We start from the raw sequence: 24,156 nt of genomic DNA, 5'->3' as shown, positions 1-24,156 counted from the left end.
TAGAACCTATCTAATAATTGTTAGTGGAAACCGCAAATATCCTCCTCAATTTTTATGGCTTTTTTCGTGGCAATACTGTATTGTAAAGAGAACAGGAAGCACCTGTAGAGGAAAACGCGGCTTGGGATGGTGAAAGTAGCCAATAGAATTTGAAACTGCAACTCCCCGCAGTCCCTGCAGTGGCTTTGATTGGTCTTCTGCTGAGGTTGCTGGGGCTATTTGGGTCAAAGGATGTTAACGCGGCTTTTAAAAAGAGGGCCGGTGACCAAAAGCAAAACAAAGTTTTTGTAATTTGTGTTTCAAGTTCCTGTCTTTTGTCCTGTCCTGTCTGCCTTCTGTTGGGTTACCTGTACTTATTCGTTTTGTCCTGGATCGTTTCATGGTTGGCGTCTGGATTGTCTGGCGTCTGCCTGTGTACATAAGAAGTGTAAGTGGATTCATGGCCATCCTGCAAAGAAAGGAGCGCTCCTGAACCCGTCCACCCATCTTCACCATTTCAGGAACTAGTGGTAGGACTATCTTTACATTCCCATTCAACGTGCGGATCTCTGAACTATCTATTTTCATTATTACATTTCATCCGTTGCTGTTTTTCATGATTTACTGTGTGTGTTTTGTTTGTGTTTTCTTTTATTTTAATGTGTGATCACTGTAAGGGGAACAGGGGTGGTATAGTTGTTTTCATTACATTCTTTATTTGCTGTTTGATTACCGGTTTGCTTTGTTTTTGTCTCTGTTTGTGAGTGTGTGCAGGTGGGGCCAAGGCTGGCTGCGTCCCTGGAATCTCCACCATAAAAATAAATAAATCGGTCTTCTCGACGGTGTGAATCTTAGCTGCCAAACCGCTACAGCGTTATTCATTTCTCCATGCTTTTGTGACTATGATACATCTACAGCTGAGTGTTCTTGTGTTTTCCGTTTTGTTCCTCTTAACCCTTAAACCGCCACAACCGGCTATAGTCATTTCCCAGTGCCATTTGCGAGCATGCAGGAGCTGATCAGTCAGTGCCGTACATTCGTTGAGCAGCCAGCTCATGACCATTGCCAGCCCCTTGTGAGCAGGGGGGCTGAACACACCCCTAGAAGACACAGACGCTCCTCAAAAACCCTTCTTAAAAAACGCTGATAGACTACTTTCACATTGCTCCCTTACTTGCTCGGCTTACTTGCGGCTGCTCTGTCGCATGATATGCTTCTCGTGCGACGTTACACATACTTAAAAGCCTGAACAGCACCTGTCCTTTTTGACTGATTGCTTTGTTTCTCTCTCCTCCCCCAGACATCCTTTGCTCTTGTTGGGGGTCCTGCTCCCGTTGTGCTCCCCTATTCTTGTCTATTCTTTGTCTATTCTTTAATCGAGAACTAACTGCATACTGAGCTTGATTTACTTCTGAAAGAGACATGTTTGTTTGAAGTGTTTGAATAAAGTTTCTGTCTCTACAATCTCCTTTGTTTCTGTGAAATTCTGTGACCCAAGCGTGACACCCTGCAGCACTGCAGCCTCACTGTCTCTGGGATTGAGCCGCTGCACTAGACTAGCCTGCCAGTATCAGCGCTTACCTCTGTGTGCTTGCGTGCTGCCAGTTCAAGCACAGTTGGCTTGGTGATTTACTGAATTTCATCCATGGCGTCAGTTGCACCATGTACATATTGTTCCAGTAGTTTTTAAAATAGTTTTTACAGTTCATTAGCAGTGTGTAAAATGATCAGTGTTGCAGTAATTGTGATGCTCTTTGCATGAAAAAAAAGGTGTTCCATTAAAAATATACTTTTTCTTTGTGAATTGTGACGTTTACTTAAAGTGTAGCAAAAAAGTATTTGGCGTTCAGGGATGCATTAAACCCCAAGTATGTGGCAGTTTAAGGGTTAAAGCTTCAAGATGCCACCGAAAAGCCCTAAACCTTCTAAGGGCTCGTTTATACTTCACGCTCCGAACACATACGCGCCTGTATCATTGCTGCCACGCATTCCCAGCGTTCATTTGACGTGTCCTTTTGAGTAGGTCCTCAGAAATTAACGTGACGTCAGAGTCTCTGTTTACTATCTACATGTGACAGAAAGCCTCTGTGTGGATCCTACGGGATTGATTTGCCTGTTCAGTGTTTGATGAATGGTTCGATTTGGTGATGCAAAATGCCAACATACAGATGCATTCGTGGTGCTTTTATATTCAAGTGTCGCAAATTCCCGATCGTAATGACACGATACATTTTTAAAGTCTCACATACCATCTTTGGTGCCGTCTTTTTTTTTTTTTTTTTTTTGCAACTTCACAACAGCAACATAATGTACAGCGCTGTATTTGAGCCACTGATAAAAAAATTAAGGACATGGTGAAAACGTGTATTTTGTGATTAAAGTGGAAATTTTGGCTTTAATATCGAAATGTCCACTTTAACCTCGTAGTTTACTTTATCATTAAAGCAGACCGTCGTAAACGTCATCCCAGTTTTTAATCACTGCAGCAAGCAGCAATAGATCACCACACAGAACACATTAAATTTATGATATTCCAACTCTCTGCAAATTTAGAATCTTTAGATTTATACTTGATCACTTTCATGATGAAATGCATTAAAGTGTGTATGTTACATTTTACAGATAAATCGTTAATTTCATTTAAATAATGAATACTGTTAATAATTACACACATGGGGGGGTGACACGGTGGCGTTGCAGCAGCACTGCTGTCTCGCAGGGAGTCACGTCGCTGGTATTCCCTGCTTGGATTCCACACTGTGCTCCGGTTTCCTTCCAAAAATATGCAGATTTGGTGCTGCTAAAATGACTCCAGTGTATGTGTGTGCTTGTATTCACCTTGCGATGAGCTGAGGCCCCGTCCAGGGATTGTTGCTGCCTCGTGCCCAATGCTTTCTGGAATGGACACATCCCTGGATTGATGGGTTTAATCATTAAACATCCTTTTTAGAGATATTGCAGTAAGGTGTCATCGGAATTTAATGGATGTTCCAGGCAATTCACAATACAGAGAAGCTGAACCAGTTCGCACCGTGATGATATCTCGCACTGCCACCTTCTGGATTCCTCCAGATTTACGTAAAGTATGCGCACAAGTATAAACAGTAAAATGCTTGCGTAGCAGGAGCGTCCACTGGAGCATGCGTCGTGTCGCGTGAAGTATAAACCCGGCCTTAGGCTTCTGGCAATGAAAACGCGCTTGCATGAATTACAGTACATATAGCGGTAACATCGGTATTTTATATTCTAGTACTGCGGGAGACATATACAGTATACAGTACAGTATACAGGTTTACCTTTACATTCTTTTTTTTTAGGTAATGTATTAAGCTGAGTTTGAAATTAAAGTGTTTTGGGGGAATATTTAGGGTTTAAACTATAAAAATAGCCATTTTTTAACCACATCCAAAATTTGCGGTTTTTCACAATTCGCAGGTGCTCTAGGAACATAACCCCCGCAAATTTTGGGGGTGTACTGTACTGTCAATACGGAGATAAGTATATGTTCCAGGCTCAGGAAACTTAATTGGAGTACAGAAAGATACGTTGAAAAAGACACAGAAATGATCAGAAACTGGAACCTGTAAAAATGATGAAACATCAATGTCAATTCCCTTTGTGAAATAAGGTCTAGTGTGTTTCCATGGTTGTGAGTAGCATCCTTCACATGTTGGGTAAAATCTAAACTCAGTCATTGACATGTATGTTAAAATCACTCAGTAAAATGACTTTGATATTTGAAAAGAGCAATTGATAATAACTCTGATAACTCGGACAGGAAATTTAAGTTAAGCTTTGGGGATCTATGAATAGTTAGTACAAGAACATGTTGAGTTCTGATAACCATAGCTAAGTATTCAAAACTTGAGAAGTCTCCAAAAGTACAATCAGTGCAGGTGAACAACTTAGATAGTTGCAATTCCACACCTCTCCAAATCATTGACTTCGGGTGTTCCAATCACTTCCATGGCAACAGGTATATAAAATCAAGCACCTAGGCATGCAGACTGCCTCTACAAACATTTGTGAAAGAATGGGTTGCTCTCAGGAGCTCTGTGAATTCAAGCCTGATACTGTGATAGGATGCCACCTGTGCATTTGTGAATTCCTCTCTAGTAAATATTCCACAGTCAACTGTTAGTGGTATTATAACAAAGTGGAAGCAATTGGGAACAACAGCAACTCAGCCACAAAGTGGTAGGCCACATAAAATCACAGAGCTGGGACAGATCATGCTGTGGAGCACAGTGTGCAGAAGTCGCCAACTTTCTGCAGAGTCAATAGCTACAGACCTCTAAAAGCTCAAGAACAGTGCGTAGAGAGCTTCATGGAATGTATTTCCATGGCCGAGCAGCTGCATCCAAGCCTTACATCACCAAGTGCAATTGATGCAAAGTTGTCAGATGCAGTGGTGTAAAGCACACTGCCATGGACTCTAGAGCAGTGGAGACGTGCCCTCTGGAGTGACGAATCACACTTCTCTGTCTGCCAATCTGATGGACAAGTCTGAGTTTGGTGGTTGCCAGGAGAATAGTACTTGCCTGACTGCTTTGTGCCAAATGTAAAGTTTGGATTATGGTGTGGGGTTGTTTTTCAGGGGTTGGGCTTGGCCCGGTGGTTCAGGTGAAAGGAACACTTAATGCTTCATCATACAAAGCCATTTTGGATAATTTCATGCTCCCAACTTTGTGGGAACAGTTTGGGGATTTCCCCTTCCTGTTCCAACATGACTGTGCACCAGTACACAAAGTAAGGTCATAAAGAAATGGATGAGTGAGTTTGGTGTGGAGGAACTTGACTGGCTTGCACAGAGCCCTGTCCTCCATCCAACAGAACACCTTTGGGATGAATTAGAGCAGAGACTGCAAGCCAGGCCTTCTCATCCAATATCAGTGCCTGACCTCACAAATGCTGTCCTGGAAGAATGGTCAAAAATTCCCATAAACACACTCCTGAACCTTGTGGAAAGCCTTCCCAGAAGAGTTGAAGCTGTTATAGCTGGGTGGGCTAGCTCCATATTAAAACTTATGTATTTAGAATGGGATGTCATTAAAGTTCATGTGTGTGTAAAGGCAGGCATCCCAATACTTTTGGCAATATAGTGTATAATCTGGAGGAAAATCCTCAATAAGTATAGCTGACACAGTGGATGAGAGCCAACATTCAGTAAGAAACAGATAGTGTAGACTATATTTAGAAATAAAATCGCTAATATAAAAACTCTTGCTAGAAATTGACCTAATGTTCAATATTGCAAACTTCATAACATGTGAGGTGGACATGGAGGGTACAGAGTTAAGTTTCTACAAGCTGATTTGCACAATATTTTTTGATGTTCAGATGCTAGAAGGTTTTGCTAGATTAATTTTGTGTGTTATATTATATAGTTTATATGACCTAGTCTTGATTATAACAGGGATGATAGGGGGGCTCTAGATTGTTGCAAGAATTATTTGGACTGTAGGGGGAACTGGTAAAACAGACAGAAGGTAAAGAAGGCAGTGGATCACCGGAATGATTATCAGAGAAATTGTCAAAAACGCTTGTGCCCAGTCACTTCATAGAGCAGTTTAAAATTAAGTAAAAAATGGTAAAACTCCAGCGCCTAAGAAACTAGGGTGAATTCCATCATTCCAGAAAAGATTAAAATTGTCAGTAAAGGCTAAATTTAATGAAGGGCAAGTCATCTGGAGCTAATTATGCAAGCTCAGAGCGCGACTAAAATGTCCAGATCCTTTTCCACGGGGTAGATTTGAACCAGATGTAAAAACAGTTTTGCCACAGGATTGGAGAAAGCTAAAAAGCTTGTTAAAATCATGCTTTAAAATTTCAGACTTCCGGTTGCGAATGTTGTTACACCCTATGTGAATAATCACATTACGCACAGATATATACTTGTTGAGTAAACTGGGAAGATGATACAGGATATCAGAATATTTGGCTCCTGAGAAACACTGGACAACAGCGAATCTTCTTCTGATGTCTCTGACAATTCAGTCCCCCACGATCAGTGTAACTGGTTGGAGATGCCGCGGTGCAGCCTTGTGGACATTCCTCCCAGAAGGACGCAAAGGTGAGGCCTTCAACAGCAGTACAGGGGAAGAGGAGCGTTCGGTAGTAGTAGTGATCACTCGACTCTGTGAGCCCTGCCGAGTTATACGAGGGCAGTTGGATACGACCAACTGCGCAACAGGTGAAGTAGGAGGAGGAGATGTAAACATAGAATAATCCTCATGTTCTTTTAAAACAGAGAATCTGTTCCCCCAGTTGAATACTGCAAGGTTTGGTGAGAAAATGAGGATGATGGTCAGAGAGTCTGCCATCTCGCTTTCCTCTGCTGGCCGTTGTCCATGGCTCTGGTAGATCCAGTGTGGAAGAGCTCACCGGTTTCGTTCATGGTCCTAGCTGAAGCCAAGGATCCGTGATCTGAGTAGGAGCAGTGTTGGGCTCCAGGGTAGTGGTGTCCACGGCAGCAATGGGGGCAAAGGCGTTAATAGTAGCATTAGCCACAGCCATAATAGAATCAAGAAGGACCTCATTGTTTCTAATCTGATGCAGCAGAGTTATTCTACTTTCCAGCTTAGCAATTTTTCCTGACAAAGGGGTACAGTTTCTGCAGCCAGTTGGAGAGCAGAGGAGGCATTTAAGTATTTGTTTATTTAAAATTTGGTGATCTTCTTCTAGCGTGATATTGCAGAAAGTTAAGTATTCCTTTATGCTATCTTCCTGAATGTTCAACGAAACAAAATAAACTCCTTATAAAATAGTGATATTCTTCAATAAACAAACGAAGCTCAACATTTCAGCTTATCTCACCTTATTTTCTGAGACCTCTTTTCCTAGTGTGGGGCTCAGTTCTAGAAGGCCATGCAGGTCAACCTTCTGGTCTGATGGTTAGTTAGGTTAGGTCAGGTTAATTAATGTTGGCAGACCCTAACTTAAAATTTAGGAGCAGTTGCCATTTGTGGGTATAGACTTACTTAAAACTCATTTTCACTCCTATGATGGTTACTCAGGAAGGGACTCCAAGTGGGGACTTTAAAGTGATCATGATTTACATTAGAGCTGTCAGATGGAACTTTGCTATTTGAAGATAATTTGAATTTATTTAAAATTTATTTATTTATTTAAAAAGGTCTTATTTGAGTGCAGAGGCTGATGCTCACAAGGATTTAATCTCTTTTTTGTGGCTGATTTTATGGCTTGTTATCCTGAGAAAAACATGCGCATCTAGTGATTATTTTTAGACCATGGACAAAACGGCAGTTCTTGATGCTTTCTTTTTATAGGGCGCACCTGCATGGAATTTTGATGGCTCTTATATTGGAAAAAAACAGCAGTTGCCCAAGCACCGCTAGGACTTTTTCCTTTTGGTTTTTGTTCTTGCTGTATTCACCTCCGCCGTTATTTAGAAATGTTCATGAGAATTAAGTCTTAGCAAAACAGTAGACAGAATATCAGTCATGACGGAGTGTATACACGATAGTTGTCGCTGAAAGACAGGTATCAGAAATGACCAACTAAACATTACAGTAACATTTATAAGATACATATTCTATGAAGTGAGTTACCACTTTAAATTTTAACTTATATACTGAGTGGGAACATATTGTAATATATCGTGTGAATTATATGCCTAAATGCCAATTTTAGGACTACAGATATTGAACTACTTATTTTAGACTATACAATAGTAAGTTTTGATACCTTAATTACTAGTTTACTGCAATTAATATCAATCAGTTTTCTTGAACTGACACCAAAGATGGAACAGTAAATAAAAATATTTTAACATTTTAAATGGAATCTTCAAGAACAGCAAAATAATATTTTATCTTGCAAAGTGAAGAGGTTATTGATAAAATTGCCAAAAAAATTATTCATGCAAATTGCAGAACACAATGAAATGCAGGACAGTTGATATTCATTAAGTAACACAATTTTTATACTAACTGCATGACCAAGTCCTGAAAATCTGCACTATAATAATATAGTTTAGATTCGTTAATTCACTGTAACGGGCATATTGCTGTATAAGTCTTTGGCAATTGATGTTTTGATTGATCATTGAGATCTAATGACATGATGTGTATGATATAAATCACAGTGTTCCGTTCACAACAGATTCATTACACTTCTCAGGTTATTAGCACATCCTCTCAGCAGCAAAAAATAATTAGAGGGAACATTGATTGTACCGCATTAAAAATGAAAATGTCTTCCAGCTGACAACTTTGTATGGGTGTCTTATTTCTACTAATGCACCACTAGGCCTGGCCTTATATTTCAGCCCTCTTTTTACCATCAGTTTCTTTAATCTCTTCATATGTTGGATGTGGTGGTATGAAATGGTGTCTGATTGGAAGCTGTACCAATGAGGCCTTCAAGAGTCTCTGTATTTGTTGTCCCAACACCAACTTTATCTGGGTTTTTCAGTCAGTTCTTGTACTTCAGTGTTGATGGCAAATACCAACTCAGGCAGAATGGTGTTCATTAACATAGAAGTCAGTATTTTTCTTCAAGGTCTTCTTAACTTTCTTTGTCAAGTCAGAGTCACCACACATATGGAGTAGAGTTCTTATTTTGTTGGCAGGTGGTGGTACAGTTTTCACATGCCATTTGCTTGAATATTCCACTACTGTGCCTTCTCTTTGGCTTCCCTGTGTGTCAATCAAAAGGAATATGAGTGAAGTATTGGAGTATTTATGAAGTGGTCCTTGAAATATAGGAATCTCAGTTAATTATTATCATAAATAAAAGAATGATTATACAGAATTTGTATGTAGTTACAATATTTTGAGTTTAGCACATAATTAGAAAACCGTCACACTTAGCATCAATGTTTTCTCTATTTATTATTTTTTTAAATGCATGCTTAAGAATCATAAGAAACTGCTAAAAAACAAAAAAAAAAACATAAAACTTACAGAATTACTTTTTGAAACAGTACTGTATGTGACTAATGGTTATAATTTATTTCTGTTTTTTTAAAGGTCTGAGTTCATTCTATTCTGAATTAATGAAAGGTTTTGGAGCAGGGGCACGGTTGTGGGAGCTGCTTGACAGAAGACCAGAATTTCCTTTAAATGGTAATTATTATGAAATTTAATTTATCAGTTTCATTTTTTTCCCTTTTCTGTTTTTAGTCATAAAGTGCTTTCTCTACAGGCAGGCCCAGAGCTCTTTTCCAGATTTACAAATATAAAACATCACTTAATTAATTGTGTTCAGCAGAGGACACATGTTCCCTGGGAATGTGTTGTTTTTAGAAATTAGCTCATATTTTGATCTGGTATATATTACAAGAATATTACAAGAGAAATATAGTAAAGATGAAGGGATATGTTTAACTTCCTTTTAAACACATTTTTTGCTGTTAGTAAACATTGCAGTATAATCTTTATACATACAAATACAACTGAAGAGAAACAATTGGAACAGCACAATCTTCGTTCATTTCTTCAGTGGGTGTCTTTAGCAACTGTGATCTCATCTTCGGTAAAGCACAGGAGGCATGGTCCTTGGCACAGAGTTGACATTACATCTGTGTAAGCAAACTTCTGTCTAGAGGCTCCCTGACAATCCTTGAATTCCCACACCATTTTCAGTGAGCTATTTGTGACAAACACCACGTGTGAGTAACTACCAACTGAGCTATTTCAATAGGCTATATATGGACTGTGCTTTTCTACGACCCCAACATAGCACATTCATTTCGCTATTCTCTGAACAATGCATGTGTTCTAATCTTTTAAGTTTCCTGCCTAATAGAACTGTCCTTGCTTCAGCTTCAAGCACATATGCTAAACATAATAAGTCTCACAAATCACATTATCAAAGAACTATTTTTCTGTTCTGGCTATATTAGTTCACACATTTCCATTTATGTATGCAGTACGTTAATAGAACAGTACAAATGTCAATTGAATATTTTGCTTTCTTAATCTGCTACTAGCTGTGCTACCTGTCTAAGACAGGTTGAAATCTAAGTTTTTAACATAGACCTCAGCGTTAACATTTGCAGTGCACCATGCAATGCACGTCTCTGTTATATGCATTTGGTATGGGATTTGTAAAACCAATGTTAATGTTTAATGTGCTATATATTGGAATGACAAATGCAGTGCATTTTATTACTAAAAATGTGATACACCACCTTTCAAATGACAGAGACATAGCAACTGGATGAACACACAGGCACATATCCATATTACTAAACGAGAATGGTAAACCGGATGGACGCAGGGACATCCGGACATGGGCCGTGGACGCAAAAGACGTACTGCGCAGGCGCCCCCACAAAACCCCCCTTCCAAGCAATGGAAACCGGATGGAAAGCAACGTAAAATAAGAAATGAGGCGCCCTTAGCACACAGAAAAAAGGAGTCAGACGCCGGCGCCGCACACAGCGCCGCATGAAGCCCATGGCACACGAAACGGAACACACACAAAGAAGAGAATTGAGACCTACGACACACAAAGCCCCCCTCCAGTAACTGAAATAAGAAATGAGGCGACGCGCCCCTAGAACACCAAAAAGAAAGGAGTCAGACGCAAGCGCCACATAGCACACGAAACGGTACGCACACAAAGAAGAGGATTCAGACCCACGACACACAAACACCCCCTCCACTAACAGAGATAAAAAAAAGTGACGCAACGCGCCCCTAGCACACAAAAAAAAAAAGAAGTCAGACGCGAGCGCCACACAAACCCATTGGACACGAAACGGGACAGACTACGGACATAGCACACGAAACATACACACAAAGGAGGATTCGGACCCACGACCACACTAACATAAATAAGAAATGAGACACAAAGCCCCATTACTGAATGAACCGTCCGTATTAAACATACGTCATCTGAACACATTCAAATTATGCAGCATAGGTCGATCTCATTACACTGATGCACTATTAACCGTTCAACCACAGAAAAGGCTCCATATTAACAGTGAGTGCGATCCTCCTTATTACTTATCCATATTTCTAACGCTGAAGAACAAACAAGTCATGAATTCACGATCACGGGTACAAAACGATACGGCTCGAGTGACAGGACCAAACACACGAACCCGCATGAAAAAAAAACAATACACGTCGGCGCCTACAACGCGCTTCTGAAACCCCGGAACAAAAAATGTCAACTAACACAGTTACAGAAACGAGCGCAGATGGACAGACACAATGAACGTAGACGCATGCAGCGCGCGTCTCAAAGTGCTGCATCGAAACAGGTAAGGGTTCAAAACGAAACACCTCGAGTCTCAGAGATACAAAAACGGCAGCGAAGGGACAAAATAAATAAACGCAGACATCTACAACGTGCATCTGAAATGCCGGAAAACAAGCAGGCAAGGCTCCAAAAAGAGAAAGCTTGACTAACCGACATACAAAAACGGGCAAGGCTCAATACAAACAATGAACGCCGTAAACTGCAACAGGCTTCTCACACAGCACAGGCAAATCAATTACAGCTCCAGAATAGCACGTCCCAAATCCTGCACATACAACGACGCGCCTCTCAAATGGCACAGACAAAAGATACACGTCAAGGACATCAACGACAGACACCTGCTAAACGATTGCGCCAGTTAGCTGACAACGCATTCAATAATGAGTCCACTATTCATGAAAATTCATTGGGGTTAATGAATGTCATTTGCAATCATTGTCATTCACTTAACTTCCCTGAAGAAACAACTGGCAATACAAGTAATGAATTTACACGTTGTTGTCAAAAGGGTCAAATTAGACTGCCTCCTTTACATTCATATCCTGCATATCTACAGAAGCTTCTAACTAACGAAGTACCTGAAAGTAAAAACTTTATGAACTGCATTAGATCCTACAATAGTTCATTTGCTTTTGCATCTAATGGCATCCAGTCACTTACTCAACACCATTGATAAACTTCTACAAACGTTGATGAATAATAATATTCCCTTTGGAGGAAAGGTACTTTTATTAGGAGGAGATTTTACACAGTGCTTAGCTATTGTTCCACATGCCATGCGCTCGGCTATTCTTCAGTCCACCTTAAAATACGCAGACAATTAGCATCGCTTTCAAAAGAGTTACGGAGATATTTGGAACAGCAATCTCATTACACCAAATACCCCTTTTAACACAACGAACTATATTATGTCCAAAAAATATTAATGTTGATCACATTAATAACCAGGTCATTTCATTACTTCCTGGAGAGGCACAGCTCTTTCTAAGCTCTGACAAAGTTGACTCTGATGACGACAATGACCATCTTAATTTCCCCTTAGAATATTTGAACACTATTAACCCAGCCGGATTACCACAACACAATCTTAGCCTTAAAAACGGAACAATAATCATGCTATTAAGAAACCTTAACACTAAACAGGGTTTATGCAATGGTACACGTTTAGTCGTCAACACCATGCCACACAATGTTATTGAAGCAAAACTTCTTACAGGATCACATGCTCACAATACTGTTCTAATTCCTAGAATTGACCTTACAAGTTCTGACCTGGAATTACCTTTTACACTTAAACGGCGACAGTTCCCCATTAAACCTGCCTTTGCCATGACCATCAACAAATCACAAGGACAAACCATGGACAAAATTGGCATCTACCTCTCTGAGCCCGTTTTTGGACATGGACAACTTTATTTGCTTCCTATATGCGTCATGTACACCTTCACACTATGCTATATCTCATTCATACATCACGCTCTTTGTAATTTCACAACACCAGGGGTTGGCGAGCGAAGCCCCTTAGTCCTTTTACTAAGATGGGTTAAGGAGACTTAAGGTCATTGTAATAAAGCCAATTAAGTTATAGTAAATGCAACTGTTATATTATTCCAGGTAATGTGTCTCAGTATGTCTTTTTACTATTCAAAATATTCATGATATTATGTGTTTCCATAATCATCATGGTTTCATAATACTGGCTTTTAACATTGTTTTTCACATATGTAGTTAAATAATTCTTCTTAAGTAAATCCATGTCATACCTTGACTATGTTAATATGCAAGTGAGAGTGAGTTCCAAAATAGTTGGGGTGCCAACCAGGCAAACTCAATTTAATTTCAAACAAAAAATAAATTAACAGGCTCACAATGGTGCATTCAAACAGCATGGGCAGTGGTCTCTTATCACCCTTTAGCTGTGTTTTCAGGCAGTTATGATCTGGAATGGTTACTGACAGTTGGGCTATGAGGTCCAATTGAGATGCCACCTTTCTTCTATTGCTCAGTTGCCTGTATGGTGCAGTTTCTCAGTAATGTGAGGGAGAAAGGAGACAAGACAAGACTGTAAGTGATCGTGCTCACTGTTGTGCTGGGGTATTACCTGGAAGTTAGCCCTCTGGCACACATGCACGACAGTAAGTCTGTGTTGGCAAACCATATTAAAGGAAGTATAAATTGTGAACTGGGGAAGAGCAAGGAAGCCAGTAATTCTGTTAAGAATTATTTTGGACGTTCTGTGGGGCTATTGTTGCACCTGACCGCTGCACCAGCAAGCTGTTCAAGTACTGGTGGAGTTACCAGTAGTAGCACTAGTGACAGCACTAGTCAGGCTAGTATTTCTTCTGTAGTATCACCATGTTTGTTTTCATATGTGACTACCATACCTATACTGAAATCTAAAATTCTTTGGGTATTAAATGTGATTTATATGCATTATTCAGACAAGTCAAGGCAAAAATATGGGTGACCTTTTTCTGGAAATGTTTCCTGATTATGAGATCATAAAGAGTCATACAGTGTGCATGGACTCCCTTCCCAAGGTGTACTCATACATCCACAACAATTTACTACCTAAAATAAGCAAAGATGATTTTTTATGATCATTTATTTTTTAATAGGTATCAGGTCACTAGCCCCCCAACACATTCAAGTTTCTGTATTTTTATGTGAGCTTTAATGTGTTGTATTTATAAACAGTGCTTGACAAAACATGCTTTTTTCATCATTTCTTTCTTCTTGTGTTTGCAACAGCCCAGGCGCCAGACCAAAGTGGTAATGGGGACATTTGAAATGCAGGGATGTGGGGGTGTGGAAGTGGATGGTATGGTAACTTTCTAAAAATCCAATATGTAATGGTATATATGGGGTTAACATTAAATGCTAAGAGAGTGAAGCCAACAGTGAGTAAATGAGTACTTCCACTGCTGAGCCCAACAGTACTTTTCATAATGCCACCTGACGTAAGGTACATTTTTGCTGCCCATTCTGCTAATCCTCATATATCCCTTCTAGGCAGGAGAAGATACACTTCATTCTCATGCAATATGTATTGCTGTCCAGTATTCACGAAATGGTGCATTCTTTGAACATAAGACAAAAAAAAAACAAAACATATTTTTGGAAAAAAGTGAACAACAATAAAAATGACTGTCTTTAAACAGTAAACACACAAAATCAGTACTAAAAACAATAAAATTTATTATATGAAACAATGCTAAATGAAACTCTACTGTATATTCCTCCTGCATGCTTCTAAAAATCTCAGCTATTTCATACTGTCCTGTAAGCTAAAATGCACCTGTCATATTAACTAAACATACACGGTACATGCTTAGACTTTTAACACACTACAATTGACAAAGATTCCAGAAATTAATAAACGTTTACAAAATAACTTAATCCATATATATACTGTACTACCCATGGGTCTGGACCTGAAGAGTGACCTTACGGGTCGTTACAATAAAATAAAATATGCGTGGGTACTGACCCATCATAAATATTAGAAGAGAGGAGCAAAAAAGCAAAGGTTATAACATACCGTAGATAATAATCCCAAAACAGCAGCAACAACAACAACAATGATAAACCTCAAACTGGCATAGCATAGGAACACAGACATGGCAAAGTAGAATTAAGTAATCAATATGAAGTATGACTGCTACCATAGACATTGAATGCATTGCTAAAATTTGGTTCCAGTTATAAGCAGTTCTGAAATGGGCTTACATTAAAACTTGTGGTATAACTCCGCAAATCTAGTCCTCTTTTGTGCAGCACCATCAATGACTTTATGATTTTACTCTTCACATTTTTTACAGTTGCTTTTTTACCATTATGACTTTTTTGTTTCTCGGCTCCAGTATTTCTCACAATTAGTATAGTATATTAGGCAGTATACAAATAAGGCACTGTATGTGGAGGGATTACACTTAAGTTTTTTGTTTTATTATTGTATTACAACAAAAATGTTACATGGCAATGATGCCTTTACCAAAGTTTTGCATGAGGCGATTGCCATATCATCTCAGTCAGTGAAGCCAGACAGTGTGGGTGGTGGGTTGGATTAACATAATATTTTGGGAGACTTAACCCAGCTAAACTTCCCCCAGCAATCGGGCATGGCTTGCACACACACAAATGTATTGTCCAGAAAATGTTATATCTGTTTTTAAAATGTTGTGCCCCTGCATATAATTGCATAAATAGTGCATAACTGCACTATTAATCTGGGTAAATAGCGTGAACTTCAATGTCATTATTTGTAAGCAGTCAGCAATTTAAAATTGGATATGAATGGAAATGGAAAGTGAAACTGAAGCATGATACATCACTGTACAACCGAACTGGTGTGATATGCCCACGGAATTTAGTTGCATAAAGCTTCAGAATGGTGCAGTGGTAATTGTGTGATAAAAAGGCAAAATAATTGCGATCAGGTGCAAGGACAAGCAAGATGTTAGCTGTCTAACTGTGGCAACTGTCCATGTTTGAGTCAGCAGTGTGGAAGTCACTAAACCCAGCATTGTGGTAGCCTGCAATAACACAATGGGCAGGTTTGATCAGGTCAGGCACTGACATTCTACCTTCTCATTTGCAAAGCACAGAAAAAAATATTATAAGAAAAGAATGCAAAGAAATGCACTTCTACTATCCCAGCAACATTGCACTGTGTGTTAGTGACTGTTTCAAAATATATCAGATAAAGGATATTTACTAAACTTGCACCAGTACAGCAGTGGACACTAGACATACTTTTATACTTGTCTGTATTTATGTTGATGTTTTGGTATTTACACGTTTCTCTTATACGTAATAACATTTTTCTTGTTGAAATAAAGTCAGTGTTTTTAGCTTGTATTTTTTTGGGTAAGCACAATGCTAAGGGGTATTCTTTCTCTATACAAGTATTTACTTTCTTTCTCAATCATTTATTTCTCCTGGACTTCTCTACTGCTATTCTCTTTTATCCAACATAGGTTGTTTTGTCTTGTTTTTTTTTTTTCCTGTGGTACCTCACTAACCTTTCTGAGAAGACTCACCTCAAATCTTTTCCTCAACACTAGCTGCTCTCTTCCAAACTGGCAGGCTCCAAATAAACAGAGCTGACAAAATAATTAGAAAAGTTTTTAAATAAAGCAGAAAACCCAACAAGGTGGATGATGACCATAAGCCCCTAGCCTGTACTCAAAAAGGCAAACAGAGTATAAATTAGGATTTATTTAAGAAAATACGAAATACAGCAAAATCTGGCAAATGGAGTTGCCTTACAGGCAGTGCTAAGTGAACAAGTCCCAGAAAACACAATCTGAAAGCAAAATCCAAGAAAAAGACCAATGAATGCACAAAAAAAATTTATAATATGGCAAGACAACTCCGTAATCTACTACTGGATCTTTCCTGTCCCCAGTCTTTTATACTGAGAGGGCATATTCAGTAACACTAATTAGTCCATGTGTTTAGTAAAGCTGTCAGATTAGCCAAAATTGTGGTTTGAATATATATTTTATATATTCTAAGTCTATATATACATTTATACTTTATGTACTTTTTAATATTTTAGTATTGCTACTATAGTTGGATGTTATTGTTTGAGGTGCATCTGCAAAGTAAGAATTTCTTATGACTCTTGGAGTGTCGTTTAACAAATGCAAATAAAAAGTGCATCCTTCAAAAACTTACAATAAAAAAATAAGGGGCCTTGTGTGTAACAAACACGGTGTGTAGAATTCACATTAAAACATGGCGCACAGCGAAAACTGGAAATGTGAGTTTCACCGGCATTAATGATTCGGAATCTGGTTGGAACAAAACCCTGCATCCACAGGGGTTCACCAGGACCGAGTTTGGGAAACACTGCTGAACACAGACGAAACTGACTCAGGTGAGGAGTAGGGGTGGGCAAAGTAGTTGCAGCTATTGATTATTCAGTGTTGTTTGCCTGGGTGTCTGATTTGCGTTGACTGACATGGCTATTTTCTGCATATCCCATAGTTGTCTTCCGGCAGTGTGAATGCCTCAAGAGACAGGGCGTCCTTGTGTGGTGAGTTGTTGCAGTTTGTGACCACCTCGCCGACGTTATCCCAATGTTGGCAAACAAAGCCAACAGCCATGTTGCGAAGTTTGAGAGCAACAGTTTCTTCAATGACATTTTTCCAAAAAAACCCGACTGATAGAAACAAACAGTTACCTGATGCAGGAATTTCTATAACATTGAAAGAAGTGTTGTTTCCATGAAATACATTTGAAGCCGTAGCCATGGAGGGCAAAAGAACAGTCAACGTGGCTCACAGCTGGATTTGGACAGCAGCACAGACCAAAGCGAGTATGTGTTTGATGAGCTGTTCGAGTTGGCGGAGGGGTAGAGTTTCTGGGTGGGGCTTCGTTGTTCATTTCCCATTGTTTTCGATGGTGGACGTGGTCGGGTGTCATAACCGAAACGAATAATGAAAAGTCAACGTGGCTCAGAGGTGCATGTGGACTCCTAGCGCAGACGAAAGGGACTAACTGGGTGGTCGGTGAGTTTTTGTGTCCGGGCACATGAGCAGGCAGTGTGAATGCCTAAAGAGCGAGGGTAGACGCGGGCCAGGGAAAACGGAGTGTTGGTGGGCGGGGAAACATCTTCCGTGTTCCTGCAGGACCATCTAAGAAGACACATGTTTGTCGCGGATGCAGTGGACGCCAGTCGGGGAATAAGGAGTGTTGGTGGGCGGGGAAACGTTTTCCGTGTTCCTGCAGGACCATCTAAGAAGATGCATGTTTGTTGCGGATGCGAATTGCTGTATGTAGTGTGTAAAACAGTTTGCTATGGTGCACGTGGTCGTGCGTCGTAACCGAAAAGTCAACGTAGCTCAGAGGTGCATGTGTACTGTTGGACAGACGAACATAAATGAAGGTGTTTTTTCTGAGTCGTCGCGTCCGAGTTGGTGGGTGTGGCTCTGCGAGTTGTCGTCGTATCCAATGGTCTTAGAGTTGGTGGGCGTGGCACCTTCCTGCGTGTGCCATGGGCATCTTACTTGTCGGCGGCTTAGTGAATCCACGCCCCTTCCGGCGTGCTTTCCATGGGTGGCTACTTGTCGGTGGCTTAGTGAATTATATATATAGATTGACCAGAAATTAAATTAATTGGTTAGATAATAAATGCTGCATCTGACTACCCGTTTTTACATTCTGCTAATCACATTCAAACAAGGTTGTAATACTGTCCGATTTGGCAGATCAAGCAAATTCATAGTCTGAAGGTGCCTTTATATTGTAGCGGTGGCACTGAGAACCACAACAGATAAATTCTCTGCTCTTTACATGGCTCTTTAAGGTAACTTGCTCTCCTTAAAAGGACTGCTTACCTTTTGCTGCACTAGTTAGAAAATGCACATGCAACTGTGCAGAGTTGAGGTTTTTATAGGCTCTCCTGCTATAGATGATGTAATGTCAGCTCATTCTTTTGTTGATGACAAAAGAGTTGATGATATAACTTGTCCAGCACTGTTGCGTTAGCAGTGTGTTTGCAGTTGACCACTCTGATTACATTTGGAAAACCGGATGTGGCTGCAAATCGCAATTTCATGTTTCCCAGTTCAACCATATTTTGAGGAAATCTTATATATCTGGATGACCAGTGGATAATACCATCCTATACAGCTGGCATGGCGAGACTCAGTGATGACTGTGAAATACCCTATCGTCAGCAAGTTGATGTTGAAAAGCTCTTGTGGCTTAAAACCCGAGAGTGGACAGAACTTGCAAAGGAGCAGGTAGAGCACCATTACTCAAAAGTCTGTCTTTGCAAAGCTAGCACAAGTTCATCACACAGCTCCAAGAGGATAAATCTTGGAAATTGAAATAGATTTGGAAGCAGTCATGATCATCTGAAAATATGCACTCTCTTCAAATTCTTCCATTTGCGATGTCTTCTAACAACTCTAAGGTAGCTATGGTAGTTGGAATAGTTTGGCCATTCTGTGCATCATTATATTGTTACAGAATGATAACAATCAAGTAAATTAAATGTATAAATGATATACAGTTAATACATTTCGGTGTATTTTATAAATCCCACGTCATTGATGCAAATCTAGAAAAGAAAGGGACACAATACAGAAACAGTAGCACTGCTTTGATGCTGGGTGCTGCCCGTTTGCAAAACCAAACAGAAACTTGCGTAAGCATGGTGTGAGGCTGCCATTAAACTGTACATAGCGTTACATCAGGGTCACTTTTTATACTGCTCGAAGTGTGTGTGGAAACTGGCCTGTGCAAAATTTTTGTATGTACATACCGTTTATATATGAGGTCCAAGGTCTTTATGGAAATAGGATTCCTTGTAAATACAAAGTGACATGGTCAAAGAGAAAAGTGGAATTGGTCACACTTTGTAATTCCTGTAATGCATGTATGAAACCTAGACAAAGTCATTCATAATGTTTAAACATATTAAACACAGGCATTATTTAAAAATCCCACCCCAATAGACATTTCAGCTTCTTGGTCCTTATTTGCAAAATATGAAGTTTGCTGTTCATTTCTCATTTATATGAATTGAATCACTATTGGTCTGTTTCTCAAATGAAGTAACTGAATGAACTAAATATTGCATTCTAATGATCGTTAAGTATTTCCTATTAGTAAATAATAATTTAGCAGGTGCTCTAATATTTATATTAAGTTTTTAAAATGCTCTAAAAAATAAATTTCAGTGTTTATTAGGAAGCTGCTATCAAACAATACACAGCAATATTTTAAACAAATAACAAGAAATGTAGTATATGGTTAGATTTATAAGCTGGTGGAAGAATAGTGTACATGCCTAATATGACTTTTGGAGGTCAGAGTGCAGGTTCAGCCGTAGTACAGCACCCCGGAGCAATATTCAGGTTAAGCGGCGCCTTACTCAAGGGCCCAACGGAGCAGGATTCCTTCTGGCAGTAATGGGATTTGAAACAACAACCTTCCAGTCCACATCCTTATGCTCGGATCCACCATTCCACCTTAATGTGTGCAATGCAAAAAGCATAACTACACTAAACCTCTCTTAGCACAATTTAAGCCACACATAATGACAACTGAGTGATCCTTTCAAATATATCATCTGATGTGTTACTTAATGTTTGTTGTTGTATTAATTGTTGTGTATTCATTGTTTGTTGTTATTGTTGGAAGACATGCAAGTACGAAATTCATCGCACTGTTTACATATAGTTAAAATGACTCTAAAAAGTAGTTGAAAAGGCCCTGCCTCTCTGTTTATATAGCTTGGTTTTTTCACCTGATTATGTAAAATACCTGCCACTAGCAAATACAGTGAAATACAATAGCCTTTTTGTTTTGGAGTGGTTTCTTTTATATAGTACGTTTAAAACTAAAACTGAATTTGAAGCTTAATACATGTTATTCACATACCCATTTTTACCTCCACCCTACTCTGCCAGTCTTAAGTCGCTATCATTACCTTCTACTTAATATTAAAAAAACTTGTTAAGTAAAGCACCCTTGCATTTTCTACATTCTTGGCTAAATCTAATTCATCCCTCCATGCTACTGAAGAGTTTTAAAAAATATTCATGGGTATTATATAGCTTTGTATAAGCCATATTTAAGACTGCCTCAAAACACTACTTCTACTTCAAAACATTACCTACATTCTCCCAGTATGTGGACTGTAACACGAACACTGCTGAAGGTCTGTGCATCGGAGCTGGGGGGTCCTCTACAGCGCATCTTCAACCTGAGCCTTGAACAGGGGAGAGTCCCGAGGCTTTGGAAAACATCTTGTATCACCCCAGTCCCAAAGGTATCACGTCCTAGTGAGCTGAATGACTTTCGGCCTGTTGCTCTGACATCACATGTGATGAAGACCATGGAGAGGCTGCTGCTTCACCACCTTAGGCCACAGGTTCAACACGCCCTTGACCCTCTGCAGTTTGCATATCAGGAGAAGGTGGGAGCGGAGGATTCCATCATCTATATGCTACACCGAATTCTTAATATTTCAGCAAGCAAAGCCATTTTGGACAATTTCATGCTCCCAACTTTGTGAGAATAGTTTGGGAATGGCCCCTTCCTGTTCCAACATCACAACACCAGTGCACAAAGCAAGGTCTATAAAGAAATGGATGAGTTTGGTGTGGAGGAACTTGACTGGCCTGCACAGAGCCCTGACCTCAACCAGATAGAACACCTTTAGGATGAATTAGAGCAGAGACTGCAAGCCAGGCCTTCTCATCCAACATCAGTGCCTGACCTCACAAATGCTCTTCTGGAAGAATGGTCAAAAATTCCCATAACTACTCTCCTAAACATTGTGGAAAGCCTTCCCAGAAGAGGTGAAGCTGTTATAGCTGCAAAGGGTGGGCCAACTCCTTATTAAAGCCCATGTGATTAAGAATGGGATATCAGTAAAATTCATGTGTGTGTAAAGGCAGGCGTCCCAATACTTTTGGCACTTTGTAACATTTGTACGAGATTTACCCTTAACACATTTCCAACTGTGTCCTGTGTTCTTGTTGAATTCAGTTTAAAGTTACAGTCTCAATCCAGTGTACTAATTCCTTACATAATTTTAAACATTTCGGTTAAGGCTGAACTTGCTAAGGAGACTCTTATCTTTTGACCTATGCAGCAAGCTACTGGAAATGCTCTACCAATTCGTTGTAGCCAATGTGGTGTTCTATGAAACAGACTCCTGGGGAAGCAACCGGAACACAAAAGAAGCACAATGCCTGAACAAACTTCTCAAGAAAGCGTGCTTATCACAGATGCCCTGTGATCCTGGACACACTGGAAGATATTGTGGTAAACAGGATGATTGCAAAATTGGATTGACATCATGAAAAATCCCCTTCATCCTTGCAGAAGATGCACTGTTGGAGCACTTAAGAAGTGCCTCTGGGGGTCTTTTTATGCCCACTTGCTATTAGGCAATTCAATGCTTCCACCCAATATATTCGTTAATAATAATAATAATAAAATACGTTTATATAGCACTTTTCTCACTACTTAAAGCACTTAGACAGAGCAAAGCCACTTCAACCACCACCAATTTGTAGCACCCACCTGGATAATGCAACAGCAGACATTACTGTGCCACTACGCCCACCACACATTAGATGTCAGATGGTGAAGGGGTGAGTGAGAGAGCCAATTAGAGACAGGGGATGATTAAGAGGCCAAAATGGGATGGGGCTGTAATTGGAAATTTAGCTAGGACCTTGGGATAAACCCTACTCCTTTCAAAAGATGCCCAGGGATCTTTAATGACCAAAGAGAATCAGGACCTCGGTTTTACATCTCATCGAAAGGACAGCACCATATTTACAGCACATTTTCCCTGTCGCTGAACTAGGGCATTGGGATCCACACACACACCATATTGTAAGCATCACTTCTTCCAGCAACAACCCAAGCTTTTTCTAGATGATCTCCCATCCAAGTATTCCCGGGTCCAAACATGCATAGCTTCATTACCTGTTTTGAAGCGCATGTCGTGTGGCTGTTAAGTTTTTTATTATTATTTATGTATTTATTGATTGATTTACTTATTTATCGATTGATTGGATGTATTATCTGTCCTGTGAGTCTGGATTCTTGTTTTTTTTTTTTTTTTTTTTATAATATAAATGTTTCTGCTGCTGTTTGGATTTGAAATCTCCAATCTGGCCTGTTGAATGCATTAAAAATTATAGTTGCATCCAGGGCTGGCCACAAGGCAAACACCTCAGGCAGTGCTTTGGTCAGATTTGCATTTTCATGTAATTTTTTTTTTTTTTTTTTTTTTTATAAACAAAATTATAGTACAAAAAAGTTAAGTCCTAGTTTTGTAACTAAAGAATTCCATACACACATCTAATACCATACCAAATATATATACTACTTTTAAAAATTTAATGTAATAAATTTTTCATTTAAAGGTTTAGCATTTCTGATTTCATGGTTCACAACGATACGCCACATGTCAATACATAGCAGTGATGTTCATTCTCTTGATTTGCACATACTGACATAGGTTCAGGGGCGTTTGAGGAAAGAGCAAGATCGAATCAATGTCAAATCCTGTAAGTGCTAAATAAGTTATCTTGAATGGCACTTTAACCTAAATAAGTCTCTAGTACCTTTGTATTTAACTTACCAGTCTGCTACGTAGCTTACAGTGCTTACTGCCCTAATATAATGACAAAATTCTTTGAAATAGAAGTGTAATGATTATCCCCACCCATTGTTCCAGTCTGCAGTATCTTCACTAATTTATACAAAGAACACCACATAACCATCCAAGTAATGCACAGTATAAGATAGCAGCTACAGAGATCTTTTTTAGCGTGCCAGGAGCAAAAGTCTAGGTAGAGCAGTGTTCTCCAACCGTTTTTCTGTGATGGTATGTTTTTGTAACCCAGAAAATCCCTAGGCACACCACAATTATACCAACCACAAAACACTAAATCTATACACTTGATAAACTGTCCGAACGGCAGGAAAAAAAAGCAACTAGGAGGTTGGTGTTCACAGACACAGCACTTAGTGAGCACTTTGGATTCCTTTTCCAAGCAGCTTCGTCCCTTTGCCCGCTCATACAGGTGGTCCTATACGGCTCACCTGGATAGTTTTCATTGTGCACTAGATGAAAAATACTTGTTTAGAGTATAATTATAAAGTCGGTGATGGTGATGAACAATTGAGAATGGCATTTGTCGAGTTTTAACACAAGTTTTATTGTATGCCCATTTAAGAGGTGGCTTATTTCAATTAAGTCAACCTTTAGCAGTGCATTTGAAGTATACAGTTGTTTTGATCATTTAATTTTACTTTGACACTTTTGTGTCTCATATGCCATACCAATTCGAGATTTAATACATTGGCCTCATTTTCTTACTGCCTTCTTTTCAACTTGCTTTTTAGAAAGGCATTCTAATTCAGATTGTACTTGCTGAAGTAGTATTTTTATTA

General features: G+C 39.4%; 1 protein-coding gene across 2 annotated transcripts in view; it reads left to right on the top strand.

Annotated features, from left to right (window-relative positions):
* The window catches only part of abcb10 (ATP-binding cassette, sub-family B (MDR/TAP), member 10), a 222,451-nt gene that overhangs the window by 83,635 nt on the left and 114,660 nt on the right, over positions 1 to 24,156 (top strand). For both annotated transcript variants that reach the window (XM_051924255.1, XM_051924254.1), the window contains exon 7: positions 8,973 to 9,068. In XM_051924255.1, coding sequence (XP_051780215.1) covers positions 8,973 to 9,068 — 96 coding nt within the window. The remainder of the gene's footprint in view (positions 1 to 8,972; positions 9,069 to 24,156) is intronic.

The sequence above is a fragment of the Erpetoichthys calabaricus genome, chromosome 3, assembly GCF_900747795.2.
Source record: "Erpetoichthys calabaricus chromosome 3, fErpCal1.3, whole genome shotgun sequence".
Lineage (NCBI taxonomy): Eukaryota > Metazoa > Chordata > Cladistia > Polypteriformes > Polypteridae > Erpetoichthys > Erpetoichthys calabaricus.
This window is presented reverse-complemented; position numbering and strand designations above follow the sequence as displayed.